Below are 22159 nucleotides of genomic sequence, written 5' to 3'. Positions count from 1 at the left end.
GTCCTCCATTCGACTTCTCAACTAAACTCCTATCACGATTTTACATAGTAGAGTGCTGCCTCACTGTTCTTCAAATCCCAGTAGCAGTTTTCAGTACTCTACAACAGCTGGAGTGAAGAGTTAAGAGTCAGCTCTCTGCTTCTTTGACAGCTATGCTTCAGCATGTGGCTTCTAAAAGCCAGTGATTCTTATCTCAGGGCCCTGTTTCAGAACCCCCGGAAAACATCAAAGGGCGCGTGTCTCAGTTCCGCCCCCAGAGACCCTGATTCACAAGGTCACTGGTGGGACCGTGTGTGTACGTGCAAGTCAGTTCCGCAGAAGATTCTGATTCCCACCTCGAGGTGAGAACTGTATTAAATGGAGAAAGGTATATTTCTCTATGTTCCTCTTTTTGTTATTATGCAACTAGCATACGTTTTTGGTGGAATTAATAGAAAATGCTGATGAATATAAATAAAATAAAATCACCTTCCACTTCATATGCCTAAGTCAACATGTATTTGTTAATGTATTTCTGTGCATTTAAGATTCATTAAAAGCCCCCACATCCTGGCCTCCAACAGAATACGAGTTCACCTCAAACTACCTAGCATGTGAATTCTTTCACTTAAAATGTGTTATGACATGTAGCGAATCACGTAGACCTTCCTCGACTGACTCACCATTGTAGTCCCTGAGGGACTGTGATTTCTTGGAGGTACCTCATGAATAGGCTGAAGAGAAACCCAAGGATGGGCAGGGTCTGAACTTCCTTCCTCTGTCCCCCGAGCCCTGTTTCAGCTGAGAAGCTCTGCCCTTAACCATCCCTTTTAGTCAAAAATATGTATTAGGCTTTTTGGTGCAGTGGTTAATTTCTTTATGGTTTTTACGAGTTCTGCCCCCCCACTTCTAAGTCTAAGCATAGCTATTTTAAGGAAACCTTCCTGTTCACAAAAAATTAATTGGCAGACTGGAAAGAACCTTAGTGTAAAATCTAATCAATCCCTATTTAGCAAATAGGAAAATTAAAACGATTAAGCCTACCATCACATAATCAAGATTGAGCCAGGACCATTGTGTATATTTGTTTCTAGATGTGTAGTGCTCACCAGACCTTACTGAATGTACCATGTTACCAGAAACTTGTTTAAGTATTTATTTCTGATTATTTCTATCAGATGGGACAATGGTGTTTCCATACATTCTTTTAGTTAAAAGTTGTCACTTGGTCTTCATGACAGTATTTTAATTTGCAGAATTTTGTTGAAAGCTAAAGAGTCTATGATGGTTAGAGCTCCAAAAAATATATTTAATGTGCAGGAAAAAAATACATTTCATAATCAGTAACTAAGATTCCAGGCGAAGATTAGTACTGCATATCTAATGTACATTCATCATGAAAGAGATGTTGCTAAGGAAGGATCCAGATGCCCACTTCAGAGTCAAGTGCAGAAATGATGGTTTTCTGCTGCCCAGAATACCAAAGGAAGGCAAGTGTAGGAGTGGTTTAAATACCTGATGACCAAGAAAATAAAATAAAATGGTTTTCCTAAATTTGCAAAAGAATGCAAAAGTAGCCCAGACAACCTTTCACACATGAAATACAAAAGCAGAATTTGTTTAGTTGCTAGAAATACAAAATCAAGACTACTTAAAGTGTTTACAGTTTGAAAGAATGGAAGATTCCCTTCAAAAGCATTGCCAAAACACTTTCGTCACAGACATGAAAACTCTTCCAGCCAGGATGACTTCCTATAACTTTTATAAATAGTTCAAAGAAATAGGTTCTTGTAAATGGTCAATTTGGCAAGTTGGCCGTTTGGAAAATGGAGACATTGGAAAATCGATTTTCGATAATCGGCGTGTGTGTTTCTGCTTTTGTCTCTGCCTTGGGAGTAAATATTATCACCCTGAAGTGTTCATGAAAAGAAACTCATTCATCTGTATACATTAAGAACTGGTCTCAGAACATCCAGACTCGGTGAGAAAAATCTCAATCGCCGCTTCTGTTGCAGGTGGGAGTTGAAGGCTGGATGTGCTTTAAGTCTTTGTTAATTATTGTGCAGTAAAATTGTATCACATTACCATTAGCCTTTTCCCTACTTCAGAATTCCACCCATCTCAATAAAACCCATTTGCATACCTAAGACACTTGAACCTACAGTGATAGTGTGGCCATGGTCCATGCATGGCCCTTTCTCTTTCCCTGCCCAAGGGAAGGGGCATGGGATAGCTCTCATTATTTCAGTGCAGTGGAGTCCCAGCTCTGCTTTGCTATACTCTCCAACTCAGGTTTTCCAGGAATGCAGTTTCTAGGCATGGTCTTTCTTAAACAACATTTCCTTATTTTGGGTGGTGTTCCCAGCCCCTGTTTATCCTATATTCTTAGCCCATCCACATTAACTAGTGCTGCAAGACGGGAGAATCTTTCAGCAGTGACGTGTGTCTGTCACTCCAATTAAAATCAAATTCTCCCTGAGAGATCTGGGGTGGGGGGAGGGAGCTTTGTCTTAACATCTTTGAAAGCATGGATATCTGGATATCTGGCCACAAGTTAATTTACATGGATGACCAAGGCTAGGGTCGCAAGGGTTTAATTATTACCAGTGGATTTCTCTTGTTTACGGCTGCAGCTTTGAAACATCCTCTGGTAGATTTTTTATGTTGTTATGAGATGAAACATTTATTGTAAAGATACTGCTTGAAGCATTTGCTCTGTCTTCCAGATACTTTGTATTACCAGGAGAAAGTAAAACTGAAGGCACGAGTTCAGCATCTGTGGCATGCTGCCCCATGGACCTCTCAAAATCTCTCTTTTCTCCTTCTCAGGGGGCTGCAGCCAATCCTGAGAATGAAGACCAGCAGCAGAGACTGAGAGAAGCTGCGGAAGGCCTCCGGGTGGCAACAAACGCCGCCGCCCAGAACGCCATCAAGAAAAAAATTGTCAACCGATTGGAGGTGGGTAAAGAGGCTGGTTTCCTAGGATGTCTGTTTTAGATTGCAAAGAGTTCATCTCAAAGAGTGACCAAATGAATAAGGCAATGCCCACATAAAGAAAGCTAAATCAAGATTAACGATATGGTCGAATGGTTAAGGTACTCATAAACAATTTGAAATGTTGCTTTAGGTACATTGTACATTCAGGTTCAGTGGCACGTTGACACTTTGAAAAAAAGCTTCAGCTCATGGTTTCAGTAAGCAAAGTCTTTTCTGATTTTAGCGTTCTTGAATAGAATTCCATTTTTTTTTTTTTCAGGAGGAAATAGGGATTTTTTTTTCCCCTGGCATTAAGGGATGCCCATGTTCAGAAAGGACCTTTAGCTGAAAATATATAAATTTTGTCAGAGGCAGTGACTCTTTCAGGACTCCCAACAGAAAACGCAGACTTAGAAAGACTGGAGAATGGGGATCAGGCCTTGGTGGAGAGGTATGGGATGGAGTAATAAGAAAATATTTTTGTCATTTTTCAGAACATGTGTTTATTCTCAGGGGAAGAAAAGGAAATAGCAGTAGGCACAAACTCTGTAAGAAAATAAATTTCTCTCACAAAGGTACACAGGAGACTCTTACACTAAAATTTGGGAGGTTGGAGGCCGAGAACCTGCCTGTCTGATGAATCCCTCCATGTAGTCTGCTGGATTCTGGAACAAAACTGGCCTCCTTGTTCTTGGAAGGATGTGAGAGACACAATTAAGTTCTCTGGTGGGGAAGCCTGGGCCTTTCTGAAGCAAGGCTCCCCGTGGGTGGCAAGAGGAGAGCCATGGGCACGGCAGCGTTTGTGCTGCTTGTGGGGGGGGGGAACCAATTCCCCTAAAACATTTAGACTTGATGCCACTTATCAGTGCCATCGTGGTCTTGGAATTGATTGTCCCTTATCTTTTGTGAGAGAGACAAATGAACACTGGAACCTGAGCTTCCAAGCGTGCCTGTCTTTATCGCTCGTCCCAGGGACTGCAGACCACGCGGAGATAACAGGCCTTGTTAGACGAGGCTCCTCAGTGGCCTTCAGAAGGCAGGGCCTGGGCCTGGGGCGCCCTTTCTTACACGTGCGGCTCTTCCGTGGGAGGGGCGTATGTCAGTGTGCGTGTGTGTGAGGGCGCACGCGAAGCCTGCCTCCCCTCCTGTCGCTCTCCTCTTCAGGTGGCAGCCAAGCAGGCTGCAGCCGCCGCCACGCAGACCATCGCCGCCTCCCAGAACGCGGCCGTGTCCAACAAGAACCCCGCCGCCCAGCAGCAGCTGGTCCAGAGCTGCAAGGTGAGCTTCCGGCCGCCCGAGAGCCAGGGCTGCCGTAGATGACGCGATAGCCTTAGAGGGCCAGGCGCCACCGTAATTCGGTTATGACTGATCACCCGGGCCCCTGATGCAGTTTGTTCAGGCTCCCGTGTCCCAGGTGTGTCCACACACACACACACACACGCACACACACACACACACACGTCTGGTTTTTGTCTCATAAGTGGATGGCCTGTGTCTGAAGGGAGAGTATGGTGCTTTTTCCCGCATTGTCTTTCCTTTGTCTACTTTCTCTTCAAGAGACCAAATCAAGGAGGATCAACAACAAGGCCATTTTCGGGCTCTGAAATAGTAACGAAGCGTTGAATTTCCCGAGTGCCTTTCTCCCTCTGAGAGGTGGGCCGTGGCCTTCAGTGTGTGCTGGCGGTAGGAGGGTTGATTCCCTGCTCCGCACGGATTGCAGGTTTATTTCATCCCGTCTGGCCTCAGTGACCGTGTGCTTTGGGGCTCTCTATTGTTGCCTGTTTGTTCTTTTGAGACCCGGGCCTTGATGGCATGTGTTGGAGCCGGCGTGCTCCAAAGGGCTCAGTGAACACCTCTGTTGCTGCTTCTGAAGGCCCAGGGAGTTCACTCTCCCAGGACACCCCTGAATGGTGCCAGACACAACATATAATTGCGTCACCATTGCCCACGTGTTGGCAGCATGTCTGACTGGAGTCTCCCAAGGGTGTTTGCAGTGAGCAGTGGGGGCTGAGTGGAGAGCTGTATCTGGACCAAGGTTCTGAGAGTTGACTGCACTGTCCCGACTTTTTCACACCTCCTCTGTGACACGGTTCACATGTGGTGTTACCACTTCTACCTGGGAGATGGCTTTATTTGTGAAGAGAAGCCCCCGGAGCCCTTCAGGTCCTGATTCTGGGTTCTCTGAGGCCAGCCCCCCACTGAGGAGCAGAAAAGACTCAGCGATGCAGGAAGGCCCTGTCCTCGAGACTGGATGCAGACTGAAGGGGTTTTTCTGCAAGCCAGGCTCCTGTAGAGCGTGTGTGTTGTCTGCTAGAGCCTCAAGTCAGCCGGCAGCCCCGGTGAGAAAACTCTTCTCAAAGAGCACTTGCTGCTCGTGTCCAGGACAATCCTACAGGATGGACTACACCCCTCCCCCCTCTGCAGAGACTGAAGATACTCAGGGTCCGGGCGTCACTGTCAGGAGATGAGAGCTTTACTATGTATCAGGTTGCAGTGGAGAACAAAGTGGCCCCGATTACTGGAGCAAGTCCTGAAGAGGATCTGAGGAAAATCTCATGGAAATATTTTTTTTTTTAACGCTTGCTGGAATGGGTTCCCAAAAAAATAGGTCAGCAGGGTGGGATACAGTTGGGAGCTTCATCAGCAATGGGGGCCACTGTGCTGTGACCGGTGAGGACCTGGCCAGTCAGGTGAGGAGTGGCCACAGACGGGAGAACACAGAAAAGGGAGAAGGCTGGTGTCCTACGGCACAGAAATACTGCTCCTCCCTCCTCCGCCCCGGGCATTGGGATTTCCAGTTTGAGAAATGAGGAGGGCTGCTCCGAGAAGGAAGGCCCGTAGTGACAGGAAGGTGACGGACAGAGCGCTTACCTGCCAAGTGAGAAACCAAAGCCCTGACATAGGCTGGAAGTTGAGTACTTCCCTTACTTTTTTCTCATCATTGGACTGTGAGACTTGAGTTTATCTACTGACGAATTGTATAGATTCTTTGTTTGCTTTGAAGCTCTAAACTGTAATTGGCCAGGCTGGTATTCGTTGCAAGTGGGCCAATGCAGAAAACAGACCTCTTTACGGAGACTCGCACTGTGCTGAAATGTACAGGGACCTTCAGGAGCACAGAGCAGAGCGTGTGTGGGAGACAGCTACCCAGAGGTACTGTGTTAGGATTCAGTGTTTTTAGGGACCCAGCTGGCTTACAAGTGCTGGGTAAATGCAAGGTTTGGGACAAGCATGGCCCCGGTGGGATAGCACATCCCAAAAACATCCATCTCTGGGGTCCTTTTCCCCCGTTTTGGTCCTTCACCATGCTGGCTGTGCTCTGTTTTAATTTTCCTTGCTTCCTATAGGCGGTGGCCGATCACATCCCTCAGCTGGTCCAGGGGGTGAGAGGGAGCCAAGCCCAAGCAGAAGACCTCAGCGCCCAGCTGGCTCTCATCATCTCCAGCCAGAACTTCCTCCAGGTAACAGAAGCAGTCACCTTGGTTGTGCCCAGAGCACCCCCCACCCGTGGGGTCAGGGATGCCCTTTATCCTTAAGGAGAAGAATTACCCAGTTCCACAGCCACAGCCAAGTCTTTGCAGTAAGCAGACCTTTGAAGGCCTTCCCATTATATTTCCACTTTCAGGAGAGGTGGATTTAGTTTGGCAAAGCAAAATGCTAATATGTAGGGAAATTGTCCTGGGAGATGGCCCATAATTCATTTTTCTTGGGAATCTCATCTTTATTTCTCCTCTGTGAGGGAAAGCATGTGATAAGTTGCAAGTTTTGTCGAACAGCCTGGTACTAGGTAGTGCTCTAGGTTTGCCAGTTTCCAGAGAGTCTAATGTTGTTATTCACAGACTGGGGAAAAAGAAGTGCTAAGTGCATCTTCTCCAAAGGTGTGATCTTTTTTTGTGGCAGTTGTACAGTTAGTAAGCGGTGTCCATCTTTGCCAGCTAAGGGGTAGATTCATTTTAAGGAAAATAAAATGAGACTGTTAAGTGGTGGGAAAACTCCGTTTTTACATACTTCTTGTATTCGAATCCCTCTGCACTTCCTATATCTCCTGAACAGTTCATGAGATCAAGTGAGCGTCTTCCTTGTCCTTTTCTAGTTGAACCTGTGGTTACAGGACTCACTGATACGTCTGTTGGGCTCCTTTTCCAAGCGCTGTAACTCCAGCGTGAGCCGAAGGCAGACGCTTTAACCGACTGAGCCACCCAGGCATCCCTGTATACATTTTTTTTAAGTTGGGATTTATTGTGTGTAGACTCTGTTTTTCATGTGAACATTTGTATTATGAGCATTTCTGATTTTGAAGAATCTATCGTTTGACCACAGCTATGCTCTGTTTGGGTATTCCCTCGCCACTAGACGGACAGGTCGTTTTCAATTACTTGCCGTCATAAACAACCTGTGATAGGATAAAATTCTTCATGTATGCTCAAAAATTTGTATTCCTCTTGAATTATTAGGATATGGTCCTAGAAATAGGATTGCAAGTGGCTTATTTTTATCTTGGGGACATTGAGTGTTGTGGCTTGGACAGGTGTTTCTCTTTTCATGTGGTCGGTTCGAGGGCCTGGAGCTGGTTGTGTTGTCCCCGCTGCGGGCAGGCTTCTAGGGTATTATGATAGAGCCATGTAGACATGTTTCAGGGTCCGCTCTGTCCCCACTCTTATTCTTCCCTTTTCTTTCATTCTTTTAATGTTGGCAATCATAGACACATCAGATGGTTTCAAGAATAAGGCAGAGTTAGAAATAAGTAGAAATGGAATTGACAGACCAAAGAGTTGGTAACGTTTTAAACTTCATTCATATGTGTTGTAAAATGGCCCTTCTGGAAGGCTGAATTAATCTAAATTTACATGTAGCAATGCATGGAGCACATTTTCTTATACATCTTTTCCAAGTTGGGGAGTCAAACATTTAAAAGTAGGTTGTTGACAGTTTCTCAGTGAGGTTCTTATTGTTTGATTTTGCGTTTCCTTGATTGTCACAATGTTCAATGTGTTTCGTGTTTCAGTTTTTATTAAGTGAGGTTATCTACTCACATTTCAGGCTGGTTTTTTTTTTAATGAATTCTCATGTGTTATTTATTAAAAATATTAACTTCTGTCATTAATGTTTATTTTCTGACACTTAAATTGTTTCAACTTTACTAAGAGCAGCTTTATAACATCTATATTAAAACCCCTAAAAGTGTATATTTTTTGGTCCAGACATTGTACTTTTAAAGTTTTATACGAAGAAAATTATGAACGTGTGAAAAATTTTAGCTACAAAGCTATTTACCATACTATTATTACACTGGAAAAAAATGGAAACATGCCCAACAACACAGGATTGAGAAATATGAACAGATGCATACAATGGAATACTATACAGCTATTAAAAATATAGAATATGTGAAACAGGGAGTTTGAAAAATAGAATAAATAGTATGATCTTATTTTTGGAAGTATAGATGCATGCGCACAGGCATCCATGCATGGTGAGATTATCTTGGGTAGTGAGATGTGATGTGACAGGTCATTTTCTTTCATTTTGTCTGCCCACATTTTTTAAAGCAGTCTCCTGGATGTATTTGAGACACAGATTCAAGAGCTATTCTAAGAAACACAAATGTATTTAATAAACTCTCTTTGAAATCTGTTTTAAATGAGAATTTCAAGTCATCATAGTAATATTGCCCCTCTCGATGACACATACCTTTTTTTTTCCTTTTTCTTAACATTTCTAGAGCCTACTGCCCTAGAGTATCTGATCTGGGGTGGCGATTTTCAGGGGTAGTCTGGATGGTTTTGATATTCCTTGTTTTAGGACTAAGTAAGTTCTAGCTGACTTGCAGCATTGCTGTTTGGGTACCTACTGTCTGACTTGTGCTGCTCAGGAGCCCTCTCGCTCTCTGCTCCTCTCTTTACAGCCTGGAAGCAAGATGGTGTCCTCTGCCAAAGCCGCAGTGCCCACCGTGAGTGACCAGGCTGCAGCTATGCAGCTGAGCCAGTGTGCCAAGAACCTTGCCACCAGCTTGGCGGAGCTGCGTACTGCCTCGCAGAAGGCAAGTGGACCCTTGTCGCAGCACTTAGCCCACTGGGAACGGAGCTTCAGATGCCTTACTGCTGGCTGTGACTGGGGGATTACCCAGGACCGGAACGCTGCTGGGCATATTTCTGGGCAGAACTGTCTGTTCCGTTTGCTTGGTCTTTAAAAGATGCCCATGTAGATTAGCTTTTACCATTTTTAGCCACTATCTCCTAGCCTTAGTTTATCACCTTCCAGTTACACATGACTTTTGTTAAACTATTTTAGGTTACATGCTTCCCCCTCCCATACCCCTGGACAAGCAATGGCCCATTTTTCACAATCTTAGGGGAGACAGATCAGTTTCTTGGTGCCAGGTAAATTGTAGGCCAAAATAAGTGATCGTATCTTCCAGGTATTATTTTGTGGATTTAATAAATTATCTAGGCAGCAAATTTATTTGGGGGAGGGGCCGTTTATATTATCTTTTTTGCCCTGAAAGCTTTTCCCATTTTACATGGGAGCATTCACCCTAACAAGGTCCTCAATAGAACGGAATTAAGGATTAATGAGTTTCTGTCTCTAGCACTTATTAATTACCAACGGACCTCATTACTGTACTGTTTGATATGTTATTAGCATGAAGTTCTGGCATGAATTCATTTTTCCTCATTGTAGCAAGCCCTTTATCGAAACAGGAGGCCTCATACGTGAGCAAGGGGAGAAGGTTAGAAGCTGATTTGAATTATTAATATGAACAGTGCACTATATCACCAAAGAAAAATATCCACAGCTTTAGGATAATATTCAATTAAAAAAAAAAAATCTTGAGCTGTGTTTCTCAACAAGAGGTCCAAGGACCACCTGCACTGGAATCACGTGGGAGCATTCAGAATGCAGGTTCCTGGGCCTCACCCCTGAGCAACTGAATAAGAGTCCCTGGTCATAGAGCCTGAACATCTGCATTTTACAAGTGTCATCAATGAACCTTAGAGACATACACACCTCAACAGCTCTGGAGCTATGAGCCTCAAAGTGGGACTCAAGCAAGACTGTCCACTGGGTGTAAGAAGATACTGAGAGCTTTAAAATATATTGTTTTATATAGTGTAAGGGTTAAGAGTATAGGCTCTGCAGTCAGACTACCTGCATTCAAATTTTGGCCTTGCCATGGACTAATTTTTTGTGACCTCAGCAAGTTAATTAATCTCTCTGTGCCTCAGTTTCTTCACTGTGTACTACTAGCACATAGCAATCAATCAGTTAGTATTTACTGTTGCTGTTGTCACTGTTACCTTAAAAAAAAAGGAAAGAAATTAAGATTTACCAGTATTTAACATACTGATGAAAACTTCTACACTATACTTTATTAACATGTGTATGGGGGGATGTGATCAAAGCAGTTGGAGACCAATATCTTAAATGATCAAGAGAATGAAGTAGTTTTCTTAAAACAATTGCTAAAGAAAAAAAAAAAACTTTTGTAATTTTTAGTATGAAACGGTAATGGTTTATAGTCTAGAAATTTGTAGAGAATCAATAAGGTTGATAAAGACCTGTGCCCATAGTCCTAAGTTCATTCGTTCATTCATCTCCAGCCGCCCACAGCGTGCTTCTCAGGCCTCTGTGTGCACATGTACTGTACTAGGGGCTCTCTCTCTAGAACCCAGACACAGCAAGGAGGATCCTCTTAGTCTGAGCGACAGATGCATTTCTGATAAAAATAGCTTCAAGGAGATTTTAAGTATATCTACTTATGAGACATGCATAATTGATTATTTAGGGAAGTTAAGACTGACCAAGGTTGATTTTGCTCTATCAGGAAATGCATACTCCACTGGCTTCCTGTTGCCAGGGTTGGAGAATCACTGGGTACATGCAGAAAGGCATTTTGTACATTGCAAAGTACTGGGGACACTTTTCCCGGACAGGCTGTACACGTATTCCCAACTCTGTTGCCAGGCCCACGAAGCCTGTGGCCCTATGGAAATCGATTCAGCTCTGAGCACCGTGCAGACGCTCAAGAATGAACTGCAGGACGCCAAGATGGCGGCTGTGGAGAGTCAGCTGAAACCGCTTCCAGGGGAGACGGTAAGGGATGTTAGAGCCTGCTGCGGGGTGGGCTCCACCTCGTGTAATGATCACGTGAGGCATTTTTAGAAGCTGGAGTTGGTGTGCCTGAATCACATATATTTTGAAGGCAAAGCCCTAGAATAGCCCCATTTTTAAGAACTGCGTTGAGATAAGGATGGCCTTGAAGGGGCATCTGGTCATGGTCCTGTGTCTTGCTTTCCTGGGACTTCGCTAGGGATGAACAAGTGTCTGTCACTCTTTTTCATAAACAAGACACATCCTAGTGTTTGAGGCCAGTGTTCTGATCCCACAGACTTTTTCTTTAAAGAACGTCCAGTGCAGCTGGAGGAGCTAGGTTTAAAAGTAGGAGTTCTAGCTTCTAGCTCTAGCTTGTATCCTCAGCTAGCTGTAGACAGTCTTGCATCTCCTCTGTGTCTCACATATTTTATCTGTGAAAGGAATAGCAATGAGGTTATAAAGATGGACACAGAAAATATTTTCAACAGACATGGTTTGAAAAAATACTGACTTAGCGCAAGACAACTAGGATGGACGACAGCAAAGCACTTTAATCCAGTACAAACACAAGAGCCGGGGGAATGGTGGTAATAGAGCTCTAATTTGATCGTGTTATGGTGCCTCCTGATGCCTATGTCAGGGTTTTCTTTTTTTTTTTTTTTAATATTTATTTGTTAGAGAGAGACAGCGAGAGAGGGAACACAAGCAGGGGGAGTGGGAGAGGGAGAAGCAGACTTCCTGCTGAGCAGGGAACCTGATGTGGGGCTCGATCCCAGGACCCTGGCATCATGACCTGAGCCGAAGGCAGACGCCTAGCGACTGAGCCACCCAGGCGCCCCTATGTCAGGGTTTTCTTGGCTAAAATTCTACCAGTTCTTCTCATTTGTGTGTAGCTCCTTTTCCACATTCTTAAACATTGCTAATAAATACCACCATTTGGTAAGGTTTTTGTAAGCACTGTATGTGCACAAAATCAGTCTAGTTTATCCTGATGGTAACCTTGATGAGCGAGTTTTGTGAATCCCATTTTACAGCTGAGGAAACAGAGGTGCAGAGGTAGGTTGTCACTATTCTGTCCAGTGTCTACCAGCTGATAGTGGAAGCAGAGTGTGAATCTAGACCTACAGGACTCCAAAACCCATGCTCTTGATCCCTCACCTTGAGAGCTTCTACTCTTAACTACTGCTGCTCTTTGGATGACCTGCAAACTTGTGGAATATACAGGGACTTCCAGAGCAGCTAATTTACCACGGACCAATGGTAGATAGGAAGCCCTCAGAAAATACTTGTTAAATCATGCTACTGCTAATTGTAAAGACGAGGAAACTCAGGCTCAGAAAAGTTACATCACCTAACTAAGGTCACCCAGCTAATGATCAAGTCAGGACTGGCCGCAGGGCCAGCAGCTTTGTAATGTAGTCCATGTGTCCCTTTGCAAACTCCTGCACTCCAGGGAGCCCAAGAGAGGCTGACATGACATGAATTCTGCCTTTACAGAAACCTGCTGGTCGGTTAGAATGTAAGAAACCCCATGTAATTTTTAAGGAAATTGTTTGCCCCAGAAGAATGTGTGTGCTGTGTTAGAACATATTGTTGGCTCTGGGTTCTTTTATGTTTGAAGGCACTGCCTATCTTGGGAAGCCGTGCTTTAGAGTTAAGAAATGCACACATTCTCTGACGCCTGTCTGTGCTCTCACGGTATGCCTCGAGCTTCTGTTCCAAAATGTTGTCCTCATCTAGTAATCAAATAATTATCCATACTCTGAGCCGTCAGTAACTTTGTTCTCTGAATTATTTATTCAGTTTACAAAGCAAGATGACGTGCTGTTCATGGGAAGCAAGCACTTTGCCCATTTTCATAATCTCATTTACCACAGCAAACCTCTCCTATTGCATTTCCTTCTGGTTAGAACTCCTTGAAGTATAAAGATCGAAATGAACAATGTTAATGGCCCCGCATGCTAGGAAGGCCGGACCGCTGGATGTCTGCCCACTTCCTGCCAAGGCATAATTCATTCTCGCTAAGGATTTGTTGCAGACTTTCTAAATTAGCTTCGAAAGGCATGATGCTAATAGCTACCATTTGTTGAGTACCTACATGGATTCTGAGAACTTTCTAAGCTTAAGTATTAGGATCCCTCCAGGAAACCAAGGCATGGAGAGGTTCAGTAACCTGCCCAGTCTCTGAGAGCTAGCATGTGGGGGGAAGGAAGCAGAGGACAGGGGCCTGAACCCAGATTTTTTTATTCTGAAGCATGGGCTCTTTCCCTTCTATCACCCTACTTTTTGCACCACTGGTATTAGGTGGGAAAGAGCTAAGGACCACGATTTGATGCTCATTGTTTGTATGCTAAGACTATAGTGTATGTTGCTTTTCTTCTAAGCTGTCTTCCCCCTTGGATATTCTTATAGCTGGAAAAATGCGCTCAAGACCTAGGAAGTACATCCAAGGCAGTGGGCTCATCCATGGCACAGCTCCTAACCTGTGCTGCTCAAGGCAATGAGCACTACACAGGTGAGACTCATACCCTTCGTGATGCCCTGTGGCCAGGTGCAGACCGCTGGGGGGGGGTGTCATTCCTATCTCCATGTTCTGTTGTCAGCCAACGTCATTAGCCATTCTGCTGAGCGTGTAGCAGTATCATATAATGGTTCTAATTTGTATTTCCCTGATGAGCAATGCACCTGAGGGTTTTTCCATATATTGGCCATTTGGACATCTTGTGAAGTGCCTGCTCATGCCTCAGCTGGGGTTCATTGATTTGACCATGAACCTAACTTTGTTTTTCAACAGCAGTTTACAGATTTTTCAAGCTCTTTCCCTGTGCTTGTTACTGGGCTTGATACTAAGCATACAAAGACGAATAAAATATGAAGACCCCAAATTATTGTGGATCACCCCTTCTAGACTATAAGAAACCGTAATTATAGACTTTTAGGACTATCTCTGTATGACTGTTGGAATCTCACTAAATTAAAGGGATAAAAATAAAAAGGTCAAGGAGGAAAAGATGACAACAAATAAGATGCCAGTGAAATTTGCGAAGATAGAAGGAGACAGATGACCGGAAGCTGATAGAGCCAGTGAGAACAAAAACTGAAGTTCTCCAGGGACAGGGCAGCAGGCAAGAGACAAGCTGACTTGTGCTGCAAAACCCTGAGGGGGTTTGAGTATTGGAGACACAAGGTACCCGTAAGGGCAGGAGACACCTTTAAACAGGGCTATATAGAAACAGATTGTGTGATTATCAACTCTAGGAAAAACACCAGGTTATATAAGGAAATGTCTTCCTAATAGGAAGCAGACATAATAGGAAGACCCTAGCTACCTAAAATGGAAACATGGAGAAGTTTCATTGTAAGCCCATTACTCAGAAGTAGGAAATGTGTCTGAAGAAAGCTCAAAGAGCTGAGTGGCTCCAGGAAAGGAATGGGATGGGGAGGGGTGGTTATAGATTGTTGCTTTTGTTACACAGTAGTGCTGCTTGACTTCTTTAGAAAAATGTATACATTGTTACTGAAGTGTAATAAACATCCAGAAGAGAGCTGTTAAGTCCTAAATGTGTGCCTTCGAGAGTTATTATAAATTGCAGCCAAAAACCACCACCAAGATCAAGCGGTGGAACATTTTCCGCACCCACCACGTGCCTTGTGCTTCCTGCCAGTCATTGTATTTCCTCCTGTCCCCAGAGGTAAACACCCGTGACTTGTAACCTTGTAACGCACAAGTTGATTTGCCTATTTTTAACTGTGAATGGAATCGTGCAAGGTGTGTCCATGTGTTTTCGCCACTTTTTCTGGCATTATGGTGTGAGATGCACGTGATTTCGGAAGCAGTTCTTTCCTTTCTGTTGCTTCCTGTAATATTTCATTATGTGAATATACCTGTTGGTGACTCTTTATACCATTGATAGGTAAAGGTATGAATAGTTCTCGTACAGGCTGCTTAGTGAACAGAAATAAGCATTTTCTAAATAGATACCTAGAAATGGAGTTGCTGCGTCCCAGGCTGTGCTCCACTTGTTCATGTTCCTGTCTCCACGTTCTGTTGTCAGCCAACATCATTAGCCATTCTGCTGAGCGTGTAGCAGTATCATATAATGGTTCTAATTTGTATTTCCCTGATGAGCAATGCAACTGAGGGTTCTTCCATATACTGGTCATTTGGACATCTTGTGAAGTGCCTGCTCATGCCTTTTGCTCTTCCTTAAAAAAAAAAAAAAAAAAAAAAAAAAACTTGAGTTATCTTTGTCTTAGTTGTAGGAATTCTTTTTCACTTATACGTATTTCCTTTATCTTGGGGCTTACCTTTCACTCTCAAAGCTGTTTCTTGATGAACAGATTTTTTAGAATTTTAATATAGTTCAATTTACAGTGCTTTTTTTCCTTTATGGTTACTAACTTTCTTGTCCTTTTTAAAAAATTTGCCTCTCCAAAATCAAGATATTCTCTTCTATTATGGTCTAGAAGCTTTGTTTTACTTTCTATATTTAGAACTGTGATCCATCTTCAATTGAGTTTTGTATATGAGCAAAGAGGGTCCTTACTGTTTTTTTCTCTAGGATATCTATTTGACCCAGCGCCACTCACTGAAGCAATCATCATTTCCCCAGTGGTCTTCGGTGCCACTTAGTCCTTAAGTGAAAGCTATATGCAAATCAGCTTCTGATCTTCTACTTCCTTTCCAGTGACTTGATTGCCTGTCCCTACCTTAGTAGCACACTTTCCTAATTACTGAGTTTTATACTAAGTATTAATATCTACTTATATAAGTCCTCTGACTTCATTATTTCTCAGGTAGTGCTGACTATTCTTAGTCCTCTGCATTTCCACGTAAATTCTACAATCAGCCTGTCCGTTTCTACCCCCCAAAAAAACCTGTTCATTTTTTCTTTTCTTAATTGGAGTTATACTGAATCAATTTGGGGATAAGTGACATTTTCACATTCTTGAGTCTTCTAATTTGCAAATAGGGCATGTCCCTCCACTTACTTAGATTTTCCTTTTAATACTGTTTTATAGTTTTGTGCCTATAGTTTCGTGCATTTGTTTTCATTGTAATGTGCTTGATATATTTTATCCCATTTTCAACTTTTCTGTATGCTTTTATTTAACTTGTATCTTGTGACCATCATGCAGTTGTTTTGCGAAGGGAAGGGTTGTTGATGCAACATCTTTTTTCTTTTTTTTTAATTTTTAAAAGATTTTATTTATTTGAGAGAGCACAAGAGCACAAGTGGGGGGAGGGGCAGAGGGAGATGCACACGCTCCACTGCTCAGGGAGCCCAGCATGGGGCTCAGTCCTAGGATCTGGGAATCATGACCTGGGCCAAAGGCAGATGCTTAACCGACTGAGCCACCCAGGCACCCCATCAATCTCTTTTTTCAATTGGAGTATTTGTTCCATTTACCTATAATGTAATTACTGAGATACTGGGGTTTGAATCTATCCTTTTACTCTTTGTTTTCTGAGTGACTTACCTGTTCTGACTTCCTTTCTCTGTCTCTTCTTCAGATTCATATGTATCTGTTAAGTTCTGTTCCTTTCTCCTTGATTAGCTTGTTATATATTCACTGACTATTCTGGGATTTTTAAAAGTCTAATATAAGCTAGTGGGTTCACCACTTCCTGGACAGTGCAAGAATCTTGGGACACTTGAACTCCCTTTACCTTTCTTCCAGCTCATTCTTTGTCATCATTGTTGTGCGTTATAATTATACAGATACGTTAATCCTCTCCATACAGTCTCCATATTGTTTCATACAGTCAGTCAGTATCCATTTAGATTCACCTCCACATTTACCCTTTCCATTGTTCTTTATTCCTTCCTCACTCTCCATGTGCTGCCACTGGGGATTATTTCCTTTCTGCCTGCAGAACTCTCTTCCTTTCCTTCAGTGTGACTTTACCAGTAACAAATTCTGTCCATTTTTGTTTGTCTAAAACTGCCTTTGGTTAGCCTTTATCTTTGGTAGATAATGTCATTTATAAAATTTTAAGCTGACATTTCTTTTCTGCCAGAACTTTGAAGATGTTATTCCATTGTCTTCTGGCTTCCTTTATTTCTGTTGTGAAGTCAGCTGTCAGTCTCCTTTTGAGAAAGTAATGTGGGGTTGTTGTTTTTTTAAATTTTCTTAAATTTTTAAATTTTTTTAATTTAAAATCAATTAGCCAATGTATAGTACATCATTAGTTTTTGATATAATGTTCAATGATTCATTAGTTGCATATAACACCCAGTGCTCGTCACATCAGTGCCCTCCTTATTGCCCATCACCGAGTTACCCCATCCCCCCACCCACCTCCTTTTCTGCAACCCTCAGTTTGTTTCCCGGAGTCAAGAGTCTCAATGTGGTTTTATTTTTCCCCTCTACTAGCTTTTTGAATTTTTCAGTCTTTTTTTCAAGCAATGTACCTAGAGAAGTTTTATTGGGTATTTATCCTGCTGTAGGTTTTAGTACTGCTTGAAAATGGGATTTGTTGTCTTAGGTCTGTTTTAGAAAATTCTCAAGCACTGTATTTTCAAACAGTGTTTCCGCCCCATTTTTTTCTCTTCTTCTCTGTAGATTCCAGTTACCATATATTTTGGGCGTTTCCACTGTTTTATGTGTCTCTTAATCTTTCCTGTACTTACTGTGATTTTTCTTCTCCATGCTTTATTCCGCATATTCTCATTTGATCAGTCTGCAGCTCACTCTTCCTCTCTTTAGCTGTGTCTATTCTGCCTTTCAACCTCTTCCAAGTTTTTTATTTGAAATGTCCTATTTTTCAGTTTGAGAATAGCATTTGATAGTTTTTGTACACTTCCCTTTCTCTGCTGAAATTTTCTATCTTGCCATCTAATTTCTTAAACTTAGTTATCACAAGTTATTGAAAGACCTGGTTCAGTAATTCCGTTATTTGGATCATCTGCAGGCCTGTGCTCCTGGTCTGTCATTTTTCTCCTCTTGGTTTTCAGCTGTTGGTCTTACCTCTTGGTGTTTCTGATATCTTTTAATTTAATGCTAGACATTGGTATTTTAAACTGAAGAGATAATGTGAGGCTCTAAATTGTGTTTCTTTCCCTATGGAGGATTATTCTTTGTTCCTGGTATGTAGTGAACATCTAGGCAGATCACCATAATATGAACAGGGACTGGGCTGATTGGAAATTGTGCGGTCTATTTCCAGTTTGTTTTTTAGGGTACAGGCCTTTGTGTATCCCATCAGAACATCTGTGATGTTTACCAGGGCCATTCTCTACCATGGGCTCAGAACTGTGCTTTTTAATCCTCCCAGCCCCATAAGATTGCAGGAAGTTTTGCTCAGCTTCTGGACAAGTTTACAAATGAAGGAATGCCTTGAGGGGAAAAGCAGCCCTGTACACCCCCTCCCCCCCCCGCCACCATGCTTTCTTTCTTTTTAAAATCTCATCCTTCTTCATGCCTTGGTTTCTCTCCACTGCTGTCAAACAGATGTTTTATATGATTTTTCCAGTGTTTTAAGTTGTGTCTCTGAGGGGAATTGATCTGCAATAAGCTATTCTGCCATTACTATAACCAAAGTCCTCTTAGATTTTTTTTAACTGTGTCTATTTATTACCTTGAGAATAGAGACAATAAGAGCACAAAAAGAGTTCTCTGTAGTATAATATAGTACCTGCAATAATAAGAATTTTATTCGACTGGGAGAGTAAGAGAAACTGTCAAGAGTGAACTGGCCACCTGATCAGGGTTTTAAGGATTGTTCAGCATTCATTTAGCATTCAAGGAGGAAGAAAAGTATTTATAAATTCTTACAAAACGGAGGGTACATGAGAGATACAAGTTTCAAAAATTTCTACACATTTCTGGAATCTTGCCAGATTTGGTGTAGCTGATGAAATGGACTCTTTAGCAGAAGGAAGACTGCTTTATAAGTTGCATCATCTGATACTGATAACATCCAGGATTACAGACTGTCTAGTCTGTGCATGAAAAACAGCCTAGAAATAGCACCATTTAGTTTTGGCAGGCACTGAATGGGTGGTTGGGGAAGCAGAACAGTGTATATCGAGTCCCAAAGGTAAGAGGAAGGACAGCTGACCAAGTGACCGGAGGAGGGTTCAGGTAAAAGGCAAGCCCGTAAGGAGTAAGAAGTTAAGGCCAGAAAGGGAGGCTGGGTCAGATCCTAAAGAGCCTCATAAGCCAACTTAAATCATTGAAAACTTAACCTAAGAGCATGGGAAAATATTGAAGAGTTCTCATCCATGGACATGGTTTAGTTTGTCTTTCAGATAGGTTGCCTTTCCTCTCGTATGCAGATAAATTGGAGGGAAACAAAGGTGGAGGCAGGGAGACCAGTGTGAAGGCTGTTGCCTTCATCCATATGAGAGATGGGTGTGGCCTGTAGCAGAATTGAAGGGATAGATTAAAGAGAGACCTAAAAGCTGTTTGGCTTTAGTTTAGACTGGTCAGGAACTGGCCAGGATGGGAGTAAGGAAAGCAACATGGACAACTCTAAGTGTTTGGCCTGCAATGAATGAAGAGGTGTGTGAATCACCATGATGGCAACACAGGGCCATGGGCAAGTGTGGCAGGGGTTGGAGTTTAGACATGCTAGGTTCAACTGTAAATGCATTCAGTTTGAAGCATCTGTAGGATGTCCCAAGTCCAGGTGCCCATTAGGCAGCTAGAAATTTGCCTCTGGAACTCAGTAGAGAAGTCTGGGCTGGAGATAAGTTTTTAAATATTTAATATACTGATAATAATTGAAACTGTGGAAGTATAGATAAGTTTGCCTAGGGGGAATGATAGAGTAGGAAAAAGGTTATCAGATATAACCCTGCAGAATCCAAACATTTAATAAGAAGAAGGCTAAGCAGCATTGAGAATCTTTGAAAGAAGTGAGAATATGCAGCCTTGGAGAAGAGCAAGGAAGTTGGGAGAGAGGAGTATCTCTAGAGTCAGAGAAGTGGTTGCTACCCAGAAAGTCGCCTAAGAGAGGGACTTAGGAGGCATCCATTGGATTTGGGAAAAACAGGGTCACTCTTTCCTTGTTGAAGGCAAGTCCAGGCAAGTTGGAGAATGGATGGGAAGCAAGAAGAGAGCGCACGTGTGGACAGCTTCTCCCCGGGTCTCAGCTTCTTTCCAGGTCTCTCATCCTCAAATGAGGTGTGCAGGATAGTCTGGAGTTACATGTGAGCTGCCCACTGGCTGGATTCTAACACAGATGTGTTTTGGTTTGGCTGGGGCAGTATTTAAACTACATCTATGGTGAGCTGAATACAGTTGTACATAGACCTCTTTCCAGATCCTGTGCAACAGATTAAAAACCTATGTCATACCAGGTTTTTACCTTGTGAGTTTGCCATGTGGGCTGGTGCCGTCTACACACGACCTACATAATGCCAGTCAGCAATAACTACCATTACAAAGCACTTCACTACATTGCATATCACTGGTGGATCTTCTTCTTTTTTTTTTTTAATTTTATTTTATTATGTTGTGTTAATCACCATACATTACATCGTTAGTTTTTGATGTAGTGTTCCATGATTCATTGTTTGCGTATAACACCCAGTGCTCATTCAGTATGTGCCCTCTTTAATACCCATCACCAGGCTAACCCATCACCCCACGCCCCTCCCCTCTAGAACCCTCAGTTTGTTTCTCAGAGTCCATAGTCTCTCATGGTTCATCTCCCCCTCCGATTTCCCCGCCTTCATTTTTCCCTTCCTACTATCTTCTTTTCTTTCTTTTTTTTAACATATAATGTATTATTTGTTTCAGAGGTACAGGTCTGTGATTCATCAGTCTTACACAATTCACAGCGCTCACCATAGCACATACCCTCCCCAATGTCTATCACCCAGCCACGCCATCCCTCCCACCCCCCCACCACTCCAGCAACCCTCAGTTTGTTTCCTGAGATTAAGAATTCCTCATATCAGTGAGATCGTATGATACATGTCTTTCTCTGATTGACTTGTTTCGCTCAGCATAATACCCTCTAGTTCCATCCACGTCATTGCAAATGGCAAGATTTCGTTGTTGTTGTTGTTGTTGTTTTATGTCTGCATAATATTCCATTGTATATATATACCACATTTTCTTTATCCATTCACCTTTGATGGACATCTTGGCTCTTTGCATAGTTTGGCTATTGTGGACATTGCTGCTATAAACACTGGGGTGCACATGCCCCTTCGGATCACTACATTTGTATCTTTGGAGTAAATACCCAGTAGTGCAGTTGCTGGGTCGTAGGGTAGCTCTATTTTCAACTTTTTGAGGAAACTCCAAACTGTTTTCCAGAGTGGCTGCACCAGCTTGCATTCCCACCAACAGTGTAGGAGGGTTCCCCTTTCTCTGCATCCTTGCCAACATCTGTCGTTTCCTGACTTGTTAATTTTAGCCATTCTGGCTGGTGTGAGGTGGTATCTCTTTGAGGTTTTGATTTGCATTTCCCTGATGCCGAGCGATGTTGAGCACTTTTTCATGTGTCTGTTGGCCATTTGGATGTCTTCATTTGGAAAAATGTCTATTCATGTCTTCTGCTCATTTCTTGATTGGATTAGTTGTTCTTTGGGTGTTGAGCTTGATAAGTTCTTTATAGACTTTGGATACTAGCCCTTTATCTGATATGTCATTTGCTAATATCTTCTCCCATTCTGTTGGTTGTCTTTTGGTTTTGTTGACTGTTTCCTTTGCTGTGCAAAAGCTTTTTATCTTGATGAAGTCCCAATAGTTCATTTTTTGCCCTTGTTTCCCTTGCCTTTGGCGATGTTTCTAGGAAGAAGTTGCTGCAGCTGAGGTCGAAGAGGTTGCTGCCTGTGTTCTCCTCTAGGATTTTGATGGACTCCTGTCTCAATTTAGGTCTTTCATCCATTTTGAGTCTATTTTTTGTGTGGTGTAAGGAAATGGTCACTGGTGGATCTTCTTAAGGCTCTGTTCCTGAAAGTAATTTAAGATCCAGATAGCAAGGATACTGTGAAAGTAATCTGTGTCTTCAAAGGATTGTGGTTACTGCCACAGTGATCTGCTTTTGAGTTTCCCACTGGCAGTTCTGGCTCTGTAGCGTACGCTGGACTATAGGAACATTTTCATTTGGGGGGTGGTGTTTGCCTGGAGACCTGACCCTGATGAGTGT

General features: G+C 42.7%; 1 protein-coding gene across 11 annotated transcripts in view; it reads left to right on the top strand.

The window, feature by feature from the left end:
- Positions 1–22159, top strand: part of TLN2 (talin 2) — a 420448-nt gene that overhangs the window by 287734 nt on the left and 110555 nt on the right. For all 11 annotated transcript variants that reach the window (XM_078079262.1, XM_036081097.2, XM_078079259.1 and 8 more), the window contains 6 exons: positions 2809–2937; positions 4120–4233; positions 6303–6416; positions 8861–8995; positions 10921–11049; positions 13462–13564. In XM_078079262.1, the coding sequence (XP_077935388.1) occupies positions 2809–2937; positions 4120–4233; positions 6303–6416; positions 8861–8995; positions 10921–11049; positions 13462–13564 (724 nt within the window). The remainder of the gene's footprint in view (positions 1–2808; positions 2938–4119; positions 4234–6302; positions 6417–8860; positions 8996–10920; positions 11050–13461; positions 13565–22159) is intronic.

Source organism: Halichoerus grypus, chromosome 8 (assembly GCF_964656455.1).
Source record: "Halichoerus grypus chromosome 8, mHalGry1.hap1.1, whole genome shotgun sequence".
In the NCBI taxonomy this organism is placed as follows: Eukaryota; Metazoa; Chordata; class Mammalia; order Carnivora; family Phocidae; genus Halichoerus; species Halichoerus grypus.
This window is presented reverse-complemented; position numbering and strand designations above follow the sequence as displayed.